The 19,056-nt window shown below is 47.7% G+C and overlaps 1 protein-coding gene across 2 annotated transcripts in view; it reads right to left on the bottom strand.

Annotated features, from left to right (window-relative positions):
* The window catches only part of B4GALNT3 (beta-1,4-N-acetyl-galactosaminyltransferase 3), a 75,501-nt gene that overhangs the window by 6,168 nt on the left and 50,277 nt on the right, over positions 1–19,056 (bottom strand). For both annotated transcript variants that reach the window (XM_028746629.2, XM_028746630.2), the window contains exons 5-15: positions 18,015–18,105; positions 16,368–16,468; positions 11,362–11,429; positions 9,663–9,741; positions 8,759–8,825; positions 8,126–8,269; positions 7,835–7,944; positions 6,224–6,324; positions 5,189–5,268; positions 3,405–4,410; positions 1,342–1,637 (exon numbers count right to left, since the gene is read on the bottom strand). In XM_028746629.2, the coding sequence (XP_028602462.2) occupies positions 1,342–1,637; positions 3,405–4,410; positions 5,189–5,268; positions 6,224–6,324; positions 7,835–7,944; positions 8,126–8,269; positions 8,759–8,825; positions 9,663–9,741; positions 11,362–11,429; positions 16,368–16,468; positions 18,015–18,105 (2,143 nt within the window). The remainder of the gene's footprint in view (positions 1–1,341; positions 1,638–3,404; positions 4,411–5,188; positions 5,269–6,223; positions 6,325–7,834; positions 7,945–8,125; positions 8,270–8,758; positions 8,826–9,662; positions 9,742–11,361; positions 11,430–16,367; positions 16,469–18,014; positions 18,106–19,056) is intronic.

The raw sequence follows: 19,056 nt of genomic DNA, 5'->3' as shown, positions 1-19,056 counted from the left end.
TTTGTATTGTCCAACCATAGGCAGAATCTTTAGTGGGCTATCTAGGCAAATATCAGGGGGAAAATTGCTAGGCTTCATCATTTAATTCTCTAAATAGCATAGCTCAATGATACCGTGGCATCAGCCCAGGGCTGTGAGTGCAAAATAATTATCCAAATTGATTCTGCACTAAGGGAACCCAAGTTCTGTGACAAAAGCTAAGAACAAATTGTCCAAATTAAGCATGTTTTCACTACTTCCTTCCTTTTGCAATAGATATTCTGCTCTTTATTTTGGTTAAAAAAATGCACACACAAATAATCATATATATTATATGGTTTTGATAGTTATGAGGACTGTGAGGGGTTCAATACCTAGACACTCCATCCCTTGACCAGTAGAATTTTTATGGAGGAAAACCTCTGCTTAGCTCCTTTCATGCATAACTTAAAAGCAAAGCAAAACAAAACAAAACAAAACAAAACACCAACACAGCTGTGGAGTTCTTAGGATGCTGAATTCTTAGAGCCAAGGCCCACACCTATGGCTTTTCTGTGCTCCTGTGAAACACACTTATCACATGTCCTTTAGTTCGACTGATGTTACTATAAAACTGGAGCAAAATCATATAGCTAAATATGACAACCGATTCTGTTTTAGTACCTTAAGATGGATATTTTGTCCTAAGAGAATTTTAGGATATGTGACAATTTGAGATACATGAAAAAAAAATGCTGTGTCTTTCTTCTGGAAATATAAGAAAGAGCATGGGGCATTAACCAGGCACTGAGAGTTAGAAGAAGAAAAATTAAGGTTGCCAGATGGGAACTAATGTTAAAAAAATAAGAAAGTAAATAACACCTTGATGCTTAAGTCCAGTCAAAGGCAACTATGGGGTTGTGGTGCTCATCTCACTTTCAGGCCGAGGGAGCCGGCATTTGTCCACAGATAGCTTTCCAGGTCATGTGGCCAGCATGACTAAACTGCTTTTGGTGCAATGGGACACCATGACGGAACCAAGAGCGCACGGAAACACCATTTACCTTCTTGCCGCAGCAGCACTTATTTATCTACTTGCACCGGTGTGCTTTTGAACTGCTAGGTTGGCAGGAGCTGGGACAGAGCAATTGGAGCTCAGTGGTTTAGACCACAGCGCCACCTGCGTCCCAGATGGGAACTAAAAATACTGTTCTATAATGTAGGATACAGCATATAAACTCAAAGGGAAATTACGGTTGAGACTTTTCATCTCCCTGATCTAGCACCTCTACCAGGTGAAGTACAGGTGGCAGAAGCCAAAATCCCATCATTCTCCATTGCAGCTATTTTGACAAGATCATAAAGCTATCACATCCCCCTTACCTGGCACTATGAAGTGGACAACGGCACGATGGTTCCAGGAAAAGCCTGCTGGCCAGCACAGGGCTGGCTCAGTTTTTCTGGCCAACAAGTGGCGCTGGCGGCCCCATGCCAGATCCTTCATAATACCCTCCTGCTCACCGCTGCTGCTACCATGCCAGTCCCGTGCAAATACGTATTCTGAGAAACGGACAATGCGCTTATCCCGTGCCACCAGCTCCAGCTCCAGAAGGTAGCGGCTGCCTCGCAGGTGGTCCTGCCGCTTCTCTACATTGACGACGCGCAGCAGTTGGAATCGCCTGAAATTGGCATGAAGGGCCACAGCTCAGTGGCAGAGCAGATGTGTTGCATGCAGAAGGTGCCAGGTTCAAGCCCTGGCGTCTCCAGGGATGGCCTGGGAATGTTCCCCATTTGAACACTTGGGAAGCCCCTGCCTATGCAGACAAGACTGAGCTGGATGGAGCAATGGTCTGACTTGGTATAAGGTGTCCTCCTATTATACAAAGGAATTGTGTCTTCCTGTGTATGCCTACTAACCGTGATGGCTATGCTCAATGTCAGAGATGCCTCTGCCTCTGAACACCAATTGCTAGGAATTGCAGGTTTGGCTTAGAGATATTGAGTTGTGTATTATTTTGGTATTGTAAATATCATTTAAGACTCCAAGTATTAGTAGGTGTTGAATTTCTTGTACAATGAATTTTTGGAAACCACATACAGAGTTATTTAGTTTGTGATATACTTCTCCGTAAGTGGAATTGAGCTTTGTGGAGGAATTGCAGGTTGGCAGAGTGCTGTTGTGCTCAGATCCTGCTTGCAGGCTTCCCACACACAACTGGTTGGCCAGTGTGAGAACAGGATGCTGCGTTAGATGGGCCATTGGCCTGATCCAGCAGGCTTTTCTAATGTAGCACCATGTTTGCACACCAGGTTCTTAGGCCGTGTCTGACCAAGCACCAGGTCCACAGGCCTGATGCACAAGACATTTGCACTGTTACCCTTTGCCTAATTTTTGTTTTCACTGCAAGAGAACAGCCAGATACTAATGCCTTTGACTTGCCAATGTTTTTCCCCCAACTATGTTCAGCCACCAACCCTTTCAAAACTAAAATAAAAATGGCAAGTTCCATAACAAGACAAGACAACTCCTACCTCCCAAACAAACTTGTCTCATATCCTGCAGTGGTCTTCAAGCAGTCCAGACCCAAAGCCCACCGCAGATTCCCAACTTGTAGTGTTGACAGCCCCCTTTCAGCCCTTCCCTGCTTTGCAACCATCCCATACTGGCCACAGACCTTAGGACCCTCTGGGCTTGTCAAGCAACTAGGACCAAGCATTGGCCAGGTCTACCCAGCTGACCCTAAACTGACTCCCTCTAGATGTTGTCTGACTCCATCAGCGCCAGACCATGTGGCTGGTGGTCAGGGATGATAAGAGCTGGGGCCCTGTAGAATCTGGAGGGCACCTGCTGAGGGGAGACTGGTCCAGCCCTAAGCAGCTGAAGGTCAGCACCCTGGACAGAACTCCTTGTAACTCCACCCTCCAGCTATTGACTCTGTTGATGCGGAGAGTAAAGTATCACAGCTCAGTGGTGTAGTGGTTAGTGTCGGATTAGGACCTGAGAGACCAGGGTTTAAATCCTCACTCAGTTATGGGTGACCATGGGTCAGTCACTGCCTCTCAGCCTCACAGGGTTGTTGTGGGGATTAAATGAGGAGGTAGAGAATCATGTACACCACTTTGAGCTCCTTGAGTGAAAAGGTGTGATATAAATGCAGTGAATTAAAAAAGGGTTCTGAGTTTAAGTCTGTGGCACTTAGTATGACAGTGAAAATGCCAAAAGATAAAGACCAGACCAAATCAGAGCCCGTTCCTAGCTCCCTAAGACTACAGAAGAACATATCCAAACATCCCTTCTAAGGATGAAGAGTGACTCAGTCCTCATTTCACAATGAGATCTGACAGCATTTCTAGCTACCTATCCAGACCCAAGGAGTCTGTTCCATGCTGCAGTTGCCAGCCTTAATAAGGACCAGAGAGAGTCTGCAAGGTGAATTTTGGCTTACCCTTTGTTCTTCTGGTTGAGCTTCTTTAGGAATGCGTGAGTGACCTCAAGGGCTTCCTTCTCTTTTAACAGCAGGTTCCCTGAAGTGTTGCACTTCAGGTCAATCCAGTCTGTCCGCAGCACCTGGAAGTCCAAGTTACTTGCCCTGAAAGTCTGCTGCCAGTTGACTAGTTGGTCAAATGCAGGCATGTAACGAAACTCCTCTTCTTCATTTACCTCCCCTTCCACCTCCTCCTCTTCTTCTTCCTCCTGTTCCTCGACCACCACCACCTTTTCTTCATCCTCCACCTTGTGCACTGTTGGCTGGGCAGAATCAGTCCTGACAGGTGGCTGGGGATCCAGATCCACTCTTCCTAAAATGACATTCGCAGCATCTGCTGCCTTGTGCTGGGCTATATACGAATCTACTTGGTTAAGCCATTGGTCCTCATAAGCAGGCTGTTCCTGGAGGACTGCCTTCTCTGCTCCTTTGTCAAGCACCTGGGATTGCCTCCTTGTTTTTGTGGTTTCTAATGATGACAGGTCCATGTTTCCATTTGCATTAAAAACCAAGGTCTCTCTTTGGATCCTTCCACCTGAATCCCTACGACTGATGGGATTTTGTTCCCCAATCCCTTTGGTCCTTTTGTTAGTCTGCATGCCCTCATCTCCTCCTTTCCTCTTGGTAGCTGGCAACTCATGGGCACTTCTGTCATGGTGGGGAGAGTTCTCTTGGTTTCTGCTGTTCAGATACAGCCTTCCTACTGGTGAATTTATTTCTGGGGTGGTTTTATTGTTGGTCTGGTTGACCAATGTCATTACCCGCTTTTTAGCAGCTTTGCTCTGTGTACCTTTTCCAGCTACTGACAGGAGAGTCCGAGGCTTTAGTGGGGAATAATCATAAACATTGGCGTACTCAGCTGCCAGGATGGGACCTCTTTTCACTTTGGGTCTGGAGGAGCTTAATGGAGGATGCATGTCATCTGGGTCTTCATACTGAGCATCATCAAAATTTTCTCCTTCATAGCCTGAAAAGATTGAACACAATTACATATCTTGTGCCTTGAAGTAATTCTTAACTCAACTTACATGGTGACCAGGGCTTCATACAGACCATACATTTAAAGCACATGGCTTCCCCCAAAGAATCCTGGGAACTGGTGTTTCCCCCTCACAGAGCTATCGTTCCCAGCACCTTTAACAAACTACAGTTCCCATGACTATTTGGGGGAATTCATGTGATTTAAAGGTACAGTGTTTATGCAGCCTGAATGTACTGCAAAGTGCAATACTGGTGAGACTCCAGCCATCCATCATCTTAATTTCCAGAGGCATCCATATATAAAAATTTAGCATATGCAAATTTGTGTCATGAACCTGTGCCCCAAGTCCTTTAACTACTTAGCAATACCCTGGCCTATAGGTGAAAGAATAAAGGCATCCCAAGTTTCTCTTTTGATGCATTTAGCCCAGTGGGTAGGGCATGAGACGCTTTATCTCAAGGTTGTGGGTTTGAGCCCCACATTGGGCAAAAGATTCCTGCATTGCAGGGGGTTGGACTAGATGACCATCACGGTCCCTTCCAGCTCTGCAATTCTATGATTCTATAATTGTTGCATTTTGAACAGGAGGGTGGACATGCTTCCATATGAACTAAGCATCTTAGTCAGCCATGTTTCCCATTCTGGTTGTTCTTCGTTTGATGTAGATACGAAACCACCTCCTCCGATTCTGCCCATTGCAGTCTCTCTCTTCTTTATCACTCATTAGTCAACCATAAAACAACTTTTCCAGGTTTTTCCATACCTGGCAACTTAGTTGTTTCCTCAGAATCTGAATTCCTCCCCTCTGGCTTGTCCATTTTCACATACCTGAAGAATCCAAACCTGCAGGAGTTAAAAAGGAAACCCAGGCATTACAATTGCTGCACTCTTTAAGCTTAGCCAGCATGCAACATTTCTGCTCTGCTAAACATCTCTTCTGCTTAAGGGGAGTCATTTTATGCAGCCAGTAGAATCAAGTGGTAAAAGTCTGCCTGGACTGTACTACTTACAGGCTGCAGGTAGCAGGTTGCATGTTTATGCTATTCCCTTGATAAAACTCTCTGACCACAGAAAACATAACATGACAGAGAAGTCTGGGCTGTTCCCTTCATCTCCACAACCTAGTTTGTTTTTTAATGTGCTGATCGTATAAACTGGCCCTTAATCCTGATACAGCCCCATTCCTTCCACTTGTAATCCACCTTGTGGCAATGCAACCTACTTATTTTTCAGTTCCAAAAGTATATTGCAGCTTATTTAAAATTATTTCTTGCAATACTGGTACTGCGAACCCTCTTTCGAGCAAATATTCTGGGTAGGGAGTATCTAGTGCATTTGGATAGCCAGATATTTAGGTAAAAAGAAGGGGGATTTATATAGCTACATGGACTGAGTGACAGAAACAAAAAATATACTGCAAGCTGACATGGACTCCATGCTAGATACAGAAACAGATAATAAATGCTAACTGAATAAGTGAGGGCAGTGAACAGGACCTTGGTAGCAGCTTTAGATTCTGCTTGCATAAGGCAATACAGATCTCTCTTCCATGTAGAAAAACATGTAGGGAATAATCCGGTGTGAAGCAGTCTTTATTCCTTTATTCCTTTTGACTTTCTGAAGGCACCCGGCACCCTCAGATCCCATCATGTTTAGCAGGAACCAAGTTACTGAAAAGACTTTCTACAGCAAAAAAAAGTTTACATATTTTATTTAAAAATGCCTTTCTCCTAAAATTCAGCCCCTGCTTTCCAGTGACAAAGCAACAGAGTTCAGTTACCAAGAAGGAAGGCTTTACCTGTTCAGGAAATATTCATTTTCCTGGTAAAAGCACTTGTTATGTGTCTCCATGTGCGTCAAACGAGTGTAGTCATTGGGATATACAAATGACAAATGGACCTAAAAAGGGAGGGGAGGAGTCCACACACAAAAAATATCAGTACTAAATATCAGTACTAAAACTAAACTTCAGAACTATTTTGTGTGATCAGGGACAGCCAAAGTTTTCAGAGCACAGCTCAGGTCTATTAGCCCCAAAATCAATAAACTTGCCTCAGATTTATTTATACTGACTGTTGTGTACGTGTGTAGAATTTTGAGAGAGATGCTTAGTTTTCCATACCAAGGACAATGATTGTGCTATTGATTTTGTAGTCACTTATTCGAAAACAAAAGAGAGATAACCACCTGTAAACATTTAGAAGCTCTTTTCCTTATTTTTGAGCTTGAAAGAAGAAGAAGAGTTTGGATTTGATATCCCGCCTTTCACTCCCTTTAAGGAGTCTCAAAGCGGCTAACATTCTCCTTTCCCTTCCTCCCCCACAACAAACACTCTGTGAGGTGAGTGGGGCTGAGAGACTTCAAAGAAGTGTGACTGGCCCAAGGTCACCCAGCAGCTGCATGTGGAGGAGCGGAGACGCGAACCCGGTTCCCCAGATTACGAGACTACCGCTCTTAACCACTACACCACACTGGCTCTCAGGTAGCTGATATATGTTAACAAGAACAACATTTAAAGCCCTGGGCTTAACTCTTCTGTAAGAGAAACAAACAGTGAAGCACATGACAGCAGCTGCAATTTCAGGGTAACTGAGCATCTATGCTACTCAAATGACCATCAAGTTCTGCTCAAAATAATCAATTGCATTTCCCATAAGGTATTTAAGGTCTGTGATGTTGTCTGATCCACTACAGCAGAGCTTTCCAAACTATGTGTCGCGACATGTTTGTGTGTCGGCTGCAGTGTGTAGGTGCGTCACGTGAACATGCCCCACGCTCCTCCTGGGGGGGTGGGGCTGGAAAGTGGTTAGTTTAACCTCCGGTTTGCTAGTAAAACTGAATTACTGTGTGGCAAAATGATGCATGTCTAAAAAGTGCGTCACCAACATGAAAAGTTTAGAAAGCTCTGCACTACAGAGATTCATTATTTCATGTTACGGGAATGTCCTCGTCTGGGTGAACTGGTTAAAAGAAAGTGTAAACTCAGTGTGGCAACTTATCCCAGTTAGCGCCTAAACTGGAGAAAGAATGAATGCCACTGGTGTTCGGCCAATCAAATGTGTGGCAACCAAAATTGAGCTGTTCCCTACTAAGGCCCCAAGATAAGTGGAGAAGATACATTTGAACTTAGAGGAGCAGAGCAAGCAAAACAGAGGCAGTCTTAGCTACTGAGCTTGGGCATCACCATGTGAGCTCACATCCAGCTACCACTTTGAAAGAAAGTTCATGCAAGCACACACAAAAATGACAGTGGAGCAATAGATCACGATTTGATGATCCACTAACATCACATGCCACCGTGGACAACTACACACACCTTCCTAAAAGGAAAGCCAGCCTTTAACCTAAGCTTCAGTGTTAGCAGCAGCCGCAAGCTGGGCAAAGACTTGAGTTGAGAATTAAGACTTACAAACTGAAGCCCTTGATAGCGCTCCAGAGGGAATCCATTGACCAGGTAGCTTGGTTTGTAAGGGCAGTCTGGAAGGATCTTGCGCAACTGCGACTTCCTTACGAGAGGCACTGAGAAACAGAAAACAAATGAGACGCCATGACAGAAGCAGATCAGCATAAGGCAGTCGGGAGAGAGCTCCTACCAACCATTAAATACATAGGAGCTTGTTCTCTTTTGTATCTAGATCAGCCCCAAGCAAAGCCATCTAAGGCTGCAAACCAATGCTCTGGCAGCAAGCTAGATGCTTACATTTATAAATGGTGTCCCGGGGGTCAGGCTTGAGCATGTCAGCTGAGTGCTCCATTGCACCCTGATTGTACACAATCTGTTTTGGATTCGTAGCCAGTGTCTGCGGGATGTGACCAACTTCGTCCATTTTCAAAAGCGTTTCATCTAAAGCACATTGGGGTGGGTGGGGAGAGAAACAGCGGGAAAGGGTAGAAAGGAAGGAAGAAGGAATAATTCACCTTCTTAGGACAGCTGGATATATTCTTCTTCTTGCAACTCTAACTCTTGTCAGTTCTGTCACATACTGCTAACAAGCTTCAAGGGATTTCACAGCTCAAAGTGCTCCTTATTTTTAAATGCTAATCTGGCAACCCAACCTGAATTCCAAATTTCTGTAAATTACATGCAAGTCCCATTTCACAAGCCTCCCAGGCTATTTTCTGCCCTCTCTCGAAAGCCTCTCGAAAGCCTATGAAATAAACTTGGTATGAAGTGAAGAAGGGTATAGTGCAATATTTCTGCATCTGCCTAGGATGTGCTGTGGTTAGAGGCAAAGCTTTTCTGTTGATAGGAAGGAAGGAAGGAAGACCAACAGCAACAAAAAGCCCATTTGGCCTTATTAGTCCCGGGGGGGCAGGAGGGGAAGATACTTACTAGCATAAAGGGAGAGGGATTCAGAGTCAATAACAGCAAACTTGGTTTCTGGGTCATTCAGCTTCCACTGAAAAAGAAAGACGGATGCATTCAAAGTTTATAAATTTGACAATTAGGAAAGGAAAGAGAGATCTGTCTACAACAGACCCACACGACTAGGAGTTTGCCAAGCTATATAAAGTCCACTGCTTACATATTGTGGATTATCAGATCTCTAGCAAGCAGAAAAGCCAGGAGATTTGTTGCCCTGATGGACTGCTATATAGGTCTGGTGGCCCAAATGAGACAGCATGGGGGCTCCTGTACCTTTAATAGTTGTGTAGAAAAGGCTGCCCTTGCTAAAATTTCCTCTTCTGCACAACTATTAAGAGCCCTAACCTCTTCTGTACTTATACATGACTGATGCAAGGTAATTCGGTAAACAATATACAATTGTGATCTACAAAGTCAAGGAATCCTTTCCCAATTTCAGATCCTGTTAATATATTACACTGTGCGTGAAGATAGTGAGGCTTTCCACAAAGGAGGAATATCCAGGGAAAAGCAGATGAGCAAAACTATCAAATATTGCTCATTGTTTAATTTAATCATTGCTTCTGAGAAAGCTTGGTGTGTGCCTTTGGCATTATTAGATGTACAGTATTGGAAGAATACATTGCAGTTACTGTTTTGGTTGCTCAATTGAATTTAGTATTTGTCATCTGCCTGCTGTACATTATTTTCTAGTCTTCTTAAATTAAAAACAGCAACAATGCAACACTCAGGAGTATGTCTGACACTTCAAGTGATCAATTAATTGGTCTTCTCTGAGTATGTGGGAAAGATGCAAAAATGAGTTGGGAAGGAAATGTCGGGATGATGAAATAAAGTGCCATCTGAATGCAGCCCTAGGCAGAGTACTCACTGCCACTACCACATGGTCTGTTCCTTTGTCATCTTGCTTGTGTAGCACCTCAAAGTAGTACTTGCTCATGGCAGACAACCTGCGAGAGGGAAGAGGACAAAGAAACACTATTAATGCAGAACATCTTTCCCCACTTAAGTAATCACGAAAACTGAAGTAGTCACATCACTTTGGACTACAAGACTGTATCTACTCTTTGGTCAAAAGAGGGTGGATTCCATTTGTTCTGTACAGTGATGTCTTTCAATAACTCAAACTGGGTTGGAGTTCTATTTAAGCCTTTGATGAATTATTCCTTCCAGCTAAGGGATATAGCCACTGAATTCTATGTTTTCCTTCATCTCTGCTCAAATTAGGCAATGAACAAGTCAATTCATCTAATGGCAAAGTCCCCATGGGAGGGGGAGGAGGATACTTTCTGCCATTGCTGACAGCGTCAACCTGTGCAATTTGAAAGACTGACAGAGTGTCAGAGTTCAGTCCTGCCCAGACCTAGAACCTGAAGTGTCCCTGGAGGAGCAGCAGGATTAGAAACTATGGAGTCACTGGATCCAACCATCCCTGCCTCAGGAGTTGAGATTGCCATACCAGCTGCCTTGGGTTGGGTTCCTGGGCAGTTCTATACCCTCCTGTCTCTCTCAGGAACTAAGGAAATGGTGATCCAGGCAGGAACTTCAAAACCACAGCTGAGGTCCCTGGCTAGCAGTATACAAGAGCACCTGCCTGGGTAGGAGTCACAGTGGAGCCTTCAGCCCCTTGGACTGTGTACACACCATGCATTTAAAGCACATGACTTCACCCCAAAGAATCCTGGGAACTGTAGTTTGTTAAGGGTATTGGAAATTGCAGCTCTGTGAACTACAGTTCCCAATATTTCCGTGGGGGAAGCCATGTATGGTGTGGGTGTGATTATCCAGAAGCAGAAGAAACATCCGGAGCACAGGAAGAGAGACTGCGCTTCAAACCTGTGCTGTGCATGCAGCTCAAGAGTTACAGAAGCCACAACTTCCAGTTCCTCAAAGCAGGGAAATGGAGCAACACAAGACAGGGTGGATGGCTAATTTTCAGATGGCACGGTTGTCAAATGATTATTGCAGCCTAGACATGGACAATATTGGCTGATTGAATCCATAGTTGCCCTTTGATTATTGAGAATCCTAGGGGAAATTTTTCTCATCAGAGAAAAGTAAGAGAGAGAGAGAGAGAGAAATTAGTTTGTCTCTAGGAAATACAGACAATAGCCACCAGGGGGCACTCTCAAGTTATTTTAAGGTTTAATCAGGACACAGAGCACACTACTGATAAGGAGAAAGCTTAATTTACCGGTACTTACACTAAGGTTACCAGATTTCTTTCAATGAATCCAGGGACACTTTTCAACTTCAGTCGGAATGGATGGATTTTGTCAGGGGACTGGTTTGTAAATCTGGGGACTGTCCCCGGGTAATGGGGATGTCTGGTAACCTTAACTTACACACACACACACACACACACACACACACACACACACACACACACTTGAAGTTGCAATGTTCTAAAACAGTATTATTAAAAACTTGGAGATCAGTATGGGAGAATGCATGCCGATCGTGTTTAATGCAGGGCAAGAGGCTGCGTTGGTCCTTGGTGGTCCGTGACAACTGAGTAGACTTGCAGCCTGCTGGGCAAAACAGAAGCAGAAGCTATGTAGTTCACTCACTTCACTGGCCTCGACTTCTGGCTCTTGAATTTCCCGAACTCCCCAGGTGCCGTCCATTCCTTCCCAGTCTGTACAAAGACAGAAAAAGTCCCCTTTACGTTATTCCTCAAGCAAATGGAGTTGCAACACACTCCTTGTTTGCTTACTGAGCAGCTGTGAGCCCTTCCCAAGTTAAATAATGCAAGTGTTCAATAATTTACTAAAGGATATGCTGGCTATGTTCTACCTCCATTGTCAAAAGGCATTATATGCCTCTGAACGCCAGTTGCTGGGTGAGGACTGCAGGGCCTGCTCCCTTCCAGGGCCTTTTCCATCTGGCCCAGGGGGCGTGGCCCAGGCCCTCTCTCCCGGCTATAAAGGGACTCCTGCTGCGGGGAGGCCTCGGACCACCGGCTGGGTGAGGACTGCAGGGCCTGCTCCCTTCCAGGGCCTTTTCCATCTGGCCCAGGGGGCGTGGCCCAGGCCCTCTCTCCCGGCTATAAAGGGACTCCTGCTGCAGGGAAGCCTCGGACCACCGGCTGGGTGAGGACTGCAGGGCTTGCTCCCTTCCAGGGCCTTTTCCATCTGGCCCAGGGGGCGTGGCCCAGGCCCTCTCTCCCGGCTATAAAGGGACTCCTGCTGCAGGGAAGCCTCGGACCACCGGCTGGGTGAGGACTGCAGGGCCTGCTCCCTTCCAGGGCCTTTTCCATCTGGCCCAGGGGGCGTGGCCCAGGCCCTCTCTCCCGGCTATAAAGGGACTCCTGCTGCGGGGAGGCCTCGGACCATCGGCTGGGTGAGGACTGCAGGGTCTGCTCCCTTCCAGGGCCTTTTCCATCTGGCCCAGGGGGCGTGGCCCAGGCCCTCTCTCCCGGCTATAAAGGGACTCCTGCTGCAGGGAAGCCTCGGACCACCGGCTGGGTGAGGACTGCAGGGCCTGCTCCCTTCCAGGGCCTTTTCCATCTGGCCCAGGGGGCGTGGCCCAGGCCCTCTCTCCCGGCTATAAAGGGACTCCTGCTGCGGGGAGGCCTCGGACCATCGGCTGGGTGAGGACTGCAGGGCCTGCTCCCTTCCAGGGCCTTTTCCATCTGGCCCAGGGGGCGTGGCCCAGGCCCTCTCTCCCGGCTATAAAGGGACTCCTGCTGCAGGGAAGCCTCAGACCATCGGCTGGGTGAGGACTGCAGGGCCTGCTCCCTTCCAGGGCCTTTTCCATCTGGCCCAGGGGGCGTGGCCCAGGCCCTTATTTGGAACAAACTTTTGGGGAAGCTGGGAAGTGTTCTGCAATTGCTTCCCTGTTCCAATGTGTTTTAAAATGTCCTCAAGCAGTCGGTGGCAATTTAAATTTGTATTTCTTTTTTTCCTTTTTCCCTTGTTGGGGGTGGGTGGGTGGGATGGATATTTGGTTGGGGATTAATTTTAGTATAATTGTTCTGTTTTTGTTTTCTGTTGTTTTATTGGTTCTGTATAGTTTGTGTTTTGTTTTTAAGGGGCGGGATCAGGGCTGCCTGGGAGTGGGGCCCCAGCCAACACGATGGCTGGGACAAGTTCCACAGGGGGGGAAGCACTGGGACATCCGATCTCGGTGATCATGGGCAGGAGGCGGAGTTACGCCAAGACCAGACCATGTCATTACCGAGGAGGCAGGTTTAGTCGTTGTTTGAAGACTATCCCTGCCTCCGGGTCTGGCCTTGACCGGATGGATACTGGAATCAACAGGGGAAACCCACATAACCTGAAGGTGTTGCTGTGTAATGCCAGGTCAATGATGAATAAAACCACTGCCATCCACGACCTGATTGTGGATGGAGGATTTGACCTGGCATGTGTGACAGAGACCTGGTTGGATGAAGCGGATGGGCCTGTCCTTGCTGCCGCTTGCCCACCAGGTTTCTCTTACGCACAGCAACCCAGGTCATGTGGGCGGGGAGGGGGGGTTGCAGTGATTTTTAGGAAGTCATTAGTTTGCATCAGGCGTCCTACTGGGAAGACCCAGTTTTCTGAGTGCATGTTCTGGAAGTTGGGCAATAGGGGCAGTACAGGATTCCTTTTGGTGTACCGACCTCCCCGCTGCACCAAGGATTCCCTGTCCGAGCTGCTTCAGGTCGTGGCGGATGTTCTCCTGGAGACACCTAGTTTGGTTGTCCTAGGGGATTTTAACATCCATGCCGACACGACCTTACAAGGGGCCGCTCGGGACTTCGTGGAAAGCATGGCCTCCATGGGGCTGTCCCTGAATAAGTTGGGCCCAACTCATAGTCATGGACATGCCTTAGATCTGGTATTCACCTCTAGTGACGTGGGTGATCTGACACTAAGTAAAAGTGAAACTAAAGAAGTGCCATGGTCAGATCACTTCCTGGTGCAACTGGACTTCTCCGCGACCCTTCCCCTCTGCAGGGAGCTGGGACCAATTCGGATGGTCCGCCCCCGCCACTTAATGGATCCAAATGGTTTCCAGAGAGTGGTAGGGGATGCTTTATCCCATGTTGATGGCCTTTCAGCTGATTCCCTGGTGGCCCGCTGGAATGTGGAGTTAACCAGGGCTATCGACTGTCTGGCTCCGAAGCGCCCTCTCCGATTGCATGGAGCCCGGACAGCCCCGTGGTTTTCTTCGGAGCTGAGGGCGATGAAACAATCGCTGAGACGGCTAGAGCGTCGGTGGCAGAAAACTCACTCCGAATCTGACCGGACACAGGTTAGAGCTCAACGTCGAGCCTACCAAGTGGCGATAGCGACGGCGAAGAAGACTTTCTTCGCCGCCTCTATTGCATCTGCAGAAAATAGTAGCAGGAGACTCTTTCAGGTGGTCCGCAATTTAACGGAACCACCTTTAACATCGGGGCCTTGTAAAGACCCCAAGATCTCCTGCAACGATTTTGCAAAGTTTTTTGCAGATAAAATCACTCATATTCGGAAGGAGCTAGACACCACCGTGGGAGCAGGGCTGGGGCGGGAGAGTGCTGGAGCTCTGTCTGGTCAAGTTGCATGGAACCAATTTCAATCCGTTACCCCCGAGGATGTGGACAGGCTGCTTGGACGCGTGAAACCAACCACCTGTCTTTTTGATCCTTGCCCATCCTGGCTAATAAAAGCAAGCCGGGAAGGGCTGGGCGATGGGCTCTGTGGGGTGGTGAATGCTTCCCTCTGTGAGGGAACATTCCCAGATCCGCTGAAAGAGGCGGTCATTAAACCGCTTCTTAAAAAACCATCTTTAGACCCGGCCAGTATGGCCAACTATCGCCCAGTCTCAAATCTTCCATTCTTGGGCAAGGTGATTGAGCGTGTGGTTGCTGAACAACTCCAGGCACGCCTGGAGGATGCGGACCATTTGGATCCCTTCCAATCGGGGTTCAGGCCTCATCATGGGACTGAAACTGCCTTGGTCGCACTGGTTGATGATCTCCGGCGAGCTAGGGACAAAGGTGAGAGCTGTTTCCTGGTTCTGCTGGATCTCTCAGCGGCCTTTGATACAATCGACCATAACATCCTTCTGGACCGTCTAGAGGGGTTGGGAGCTGGGGGCACTGTTATACAGTGGTTCCGCTCCTTCCTCCTGGGCCGTGTTCAGAAAGTGGTGGTGGGGGATGAGTGTTCAGACCCTTGGGCCCTCACTTGTGGGGTACCTCAGGGTTCCGTCCTCTCCCCCATGCTTTTTAACATCTATATGAAGCCGCTGGGAGAGATCATCAGGGGGTTTGGACTGGGTGTCCATCAATATGCAGATGATACCCAGCTCTACCTCTCTTTCAAATCAGAGCCAGTGAAGGCGGTGAAGGTCCTGTGTGAGTGCCTGGAGGCGGTTGGAGGATGGATGGCGGCTAATGGGTTGAAGTTGAATCCTGACAAGACAGAAGTACTGTTTTTGGGGGACAGGGGGCGGGCTGGTGTGGAGGACTCCCTGGTCCTGAATGGGGTAACTGTGCCCCTGAAGGACCAGGTGCGTAGCCTGGGAGTCATTTTGGACTCACAGCTGTCCATGGAGGCGCAGGTCAATTCTGTATCCAGGGCAGCTGTCTACCAACTCCACCTGGTACGCAGGCTGAGACCCTACCTGCCCGCGGACTGTCTCGCCAGAGTGGTGCATGCTCTAGTTATCTCCCGCTTGGACTACTGCAATGCGCTCTACGTGGGGCTACCTTTGAAGGTGACTCGGAAACTACAGCTAATCCAGAATGCGGCAGCTAGACTGGTGACTGGGGGCAGCCGCCGAGACCACATAACACCGGTCTTGAAAGACCTACATTGGCTCCCAGTACGTTTCCGAGCACAATTCAAAGTGTTGGTGTTGACCTTTAAAGCCCTAAATGGCCTCGGCCCAGTATACCTGAAGGAGCGTCTCCACCCCCATCGTTCTGCCCGGACGCTGAGGTCCAGCGCCGAGGGCCTTCTGGCGGTTCCCTCATTGCGAGAAGCAAAGCTACAGGGAACCAGGCAGAGGGCCTTTTCGGTAGTGGCGCCTGCCCTGTGGAATGCCCTCCCATCAGATGTCAAAACGATAAACAACTACCTGACATTCAGAAGACATCTTAAGGCAGCCCTGTTCAGGGAAGTTTTTAATGTATGATATTTTAGTGGGGTTTTTGGTTTCTATGGAAGCCGCCCAGAGTGGCTGGGGAAACCCAGCCAGATGGGCGGGGTACAAATAATAAATTATTATTATTATTATTATTATTATTATTATTGCTGGGAATCACAGGTGGGCAGAGTGCTCACGCCTAGTTTGCAGGCTTCGCATAAACATCTGGCCAGCCACCGTGAGAACATGATGCTGGAAGAGATGGGCCATTAGCCTTATGGGCCAACAGGCTCGCCTTATGTTCCTGTGGATCCAGTGCTGTTGATTGGTATTTTTAGTCATTCTTGAACCTCGAGGCAGAGCAGCACCCAGCTGTTGCAAAGCAAAGCTGAAAGAACAGTAGATGTCCAATATCCTGCGAGGGAGTTCACTGCCTATTGCGACACCATTGATAGGCTTGCACATTGACTACAGTGCCAATTGCCGCTGCCCCACCAGGCCCCAGGTACTGTACCTTGCCAACACTTGCCAACAGCTGGAGGTCCAAGATGCTCTCGCCTGGACTCAGCCAGAACTCTGCATTGTCGTCGGCAGAAATGGCAAACTGAAACTCACCTAGAGAGAGAGATTCCTGGGATTAACTGGTACATTAGGAAATTCTATTTGGGAGACAAAGAGAGAATGGCTTTCTTTTCCAATGGAAGGCAAGCCTTAATCCCTCCTTTGAAGGTGGAAGGGGAGAGAACCAGAATGTAGACACCTTAACCTCCCGTTTTGTGCTATGACAGCAGAAAATAATGTCCCAAGTGATCTCCTTTGCCTGACCTACACTTTTCTCATTGTACTCTCTTTTCCTGTCACGGGCACTGCAATGAACTAGAATGCATACTGCTGATGAAATAATTGGGACTTATCTGGGTATATATATATTTATCCAACAGGATTTATATGTGGTGCCCGCCACAGGTTGTTGGACTACAACTCCCATCAGCACTACCCAGCTGCAAGCTCTGGTCCAACATCTGGAGGGCACTTGGTTGGCAAAGGCTGCTCCCCAAGGATGGGAGTTTTACAAGGTTGCCAAGAAGTTTGCTAAATACCTCTATATCCGGAGTGACAAAGCTCTTCTAGTCTGCAGGCCAGATCATTATCTCCCCACCCCTGGCAGGCCACTTGGAATGCCCACCTGTCAGTCACCTGACATCCTAGTGACATCAGGGGTTGCTACACTTTGAAGCCCTTATTGCTGAGACTTCTAAGTACAGCATGGGACTATCTGAAAGCAAACTGCAAGCAGTCCCCCTTGTTCTCATCAAATGGGTTATTATAAAGGGTCAAGCTATCTGGAAAAAAATTCTGGAAAACTTGTTGAGATGCTATACATGTTTTGAAACAACAGTATGGGAAAAGATTTTGTAAAGGCGTGTCACACATCTTTTCTCTGCTACAGGGGTGGAGGCAGCTATGGTCTGCCAGATGTTGTTGGACTACAACTCCCATCATCCTGGACCATTGGCTCTATGTGACTCCAGCTTAAGAGAGTTTGGGGTCTAGCAACATCTGGAGGGTCTCAGGCTCCCTACTGCTCATCTGTAAGGTAAAAGGTAAAGGTACCCCTAACCATACGGGCCAGTCTTGACAGACTCTAGGGTTGTGCGCTCATCTCACTCTATAGGCCGGGAGCCAGCGCTGTCCGCAGACACTTCCGGGTCACGTGGCCAGCGTGACAAGCTGCATCTGGCGAGCCAGCGCAGCACACGGAACGCTGTTTACCTTTCCGCTATAAAGCGGTCCCTATTTATCTACTTGCACCCGAAGGTGCTTTCGAACTGCTAGGTTGGCAGGCGCTGGGACCTAACGACGGGAGCGCACCCCACCGCGGGGATTTGAACCGCCAACCTTTCGATCGGCAAGTCCTAGGCGCTGAGGCTTTAACCCACAGCGCCACCCGCGTCCCTACTGCTCATCTGTGAGAAACCCCAATAAGTTTCTTTTCAAATGAGCATCAAATAAGAATGAACCTCCTTCTAAAATCTGGAAACGGTACATAAATACCTAAAATAACTAAAAAAAAACGTAAAATGTTGTTTTGTGCAGGATTAAAGCCTTCTGTTTTCATCAGATTCCCTCCAACCTGGGCCCATATCAGTCTCTCCCTCACCATCACTGAAGGGATGCAGATAGCCAAAGATGCGCAGCCCATAGTTTGTCCATTTTGGAGATGCCGCCAGTTTCTTCAGAGTAGTCCGTGTCTGAAAGTGTAATGGGAAAAAGCAAGTATGCAATTATTAAATTGGGTTGGAGGCAGGGAAGCATCTATGGGGAGAAGGTAGAGAAGGGAGCACAGAAGCAGAAAATGAAGAGCAAAAGCTGAGTAACCTGAAATAAGGAATGGCCCTGGGTTGGTCCTTGCTCTCCATTTCCTGGAGTGTTTTACAGTTTGGGTTTTCCTTGTCAGTATGAAAAACATGCAGCCCTACCCCTATATCTGCCCAACCCCTCATCCGCCCACAATGATGTCAGGTGAAAAACCTCTTTGAAGGCACATTCCCAGCACACCTTCAAAGAACCTTGCTCCAGGATCACAAAGGGGGTTGCATCAAAGGCCTTGCTAAACTGAAGATTTTTTGCACCATGTTAGCAGGGGGTTCAGTGAAACCCCGTTTGTTACTCTGGAGCAAAGTGTGCTCCTACCGCTCCCTTTGTGGTTGGGTGGTAGGAGTTCAGCTTTCTCCAGGATCATGAAGGGGTTTGCAGTGAAGCCCTTGCTAAAACAGATATTCCCTCTCTCTCTCTCTCTCTCTCTCTCTCTCTCTCTCTCTCTCTCTCCCTCTTTCTGGCTACTCTCTGGAGGTAAATTTCAGTGGCCAGGTATCTTCCACAATGCTTAAAAACTAGCAAACCATGAAGCTGGTGGGTCTTCAAGTCAAAACCCTACTCATAATAAATCCCGGTGAATTCAATGGGAATAACTTCTAGCTAAGTGTGTATAGCATTTGCAGCAAACGTCTGCTGACTGTAGCAGCGGAGGCTGGTGCCCATTGGGACAGGTAGGGAGGAAGGCAGGGAGACCAACAGTAGGTGGAGCCACACCCCGAGAAGTTGTAGGTAAGAAGGCAGGCAAGTGGAGTGAGGTTGGAGGGACAGTGTCCCATTCGCCAATACGGGACCAACCTCCACTGACTCACAGTTGGTTAGGAAGC

The sequence above is a fragment of the Podarcis muralis genome, chromosome 10, assembly GCF_964188315.1.
Source record: "Podarcis muralis chromosome 10, rPodMur119.hap1.1, whole genome shotgun sequence".
In the NCBI taxonomy this organism is placed as follows: Eukaryota; Metazoa; Chordata; class Lepidosauria; order Squamata; family Lacertidae; genus Podarcis; species Podarcis muralis.
Note: the sequence above shows the minus strand (reverse complement) of the source record. Positions and strands in the feature narration are given on the sequence as shown.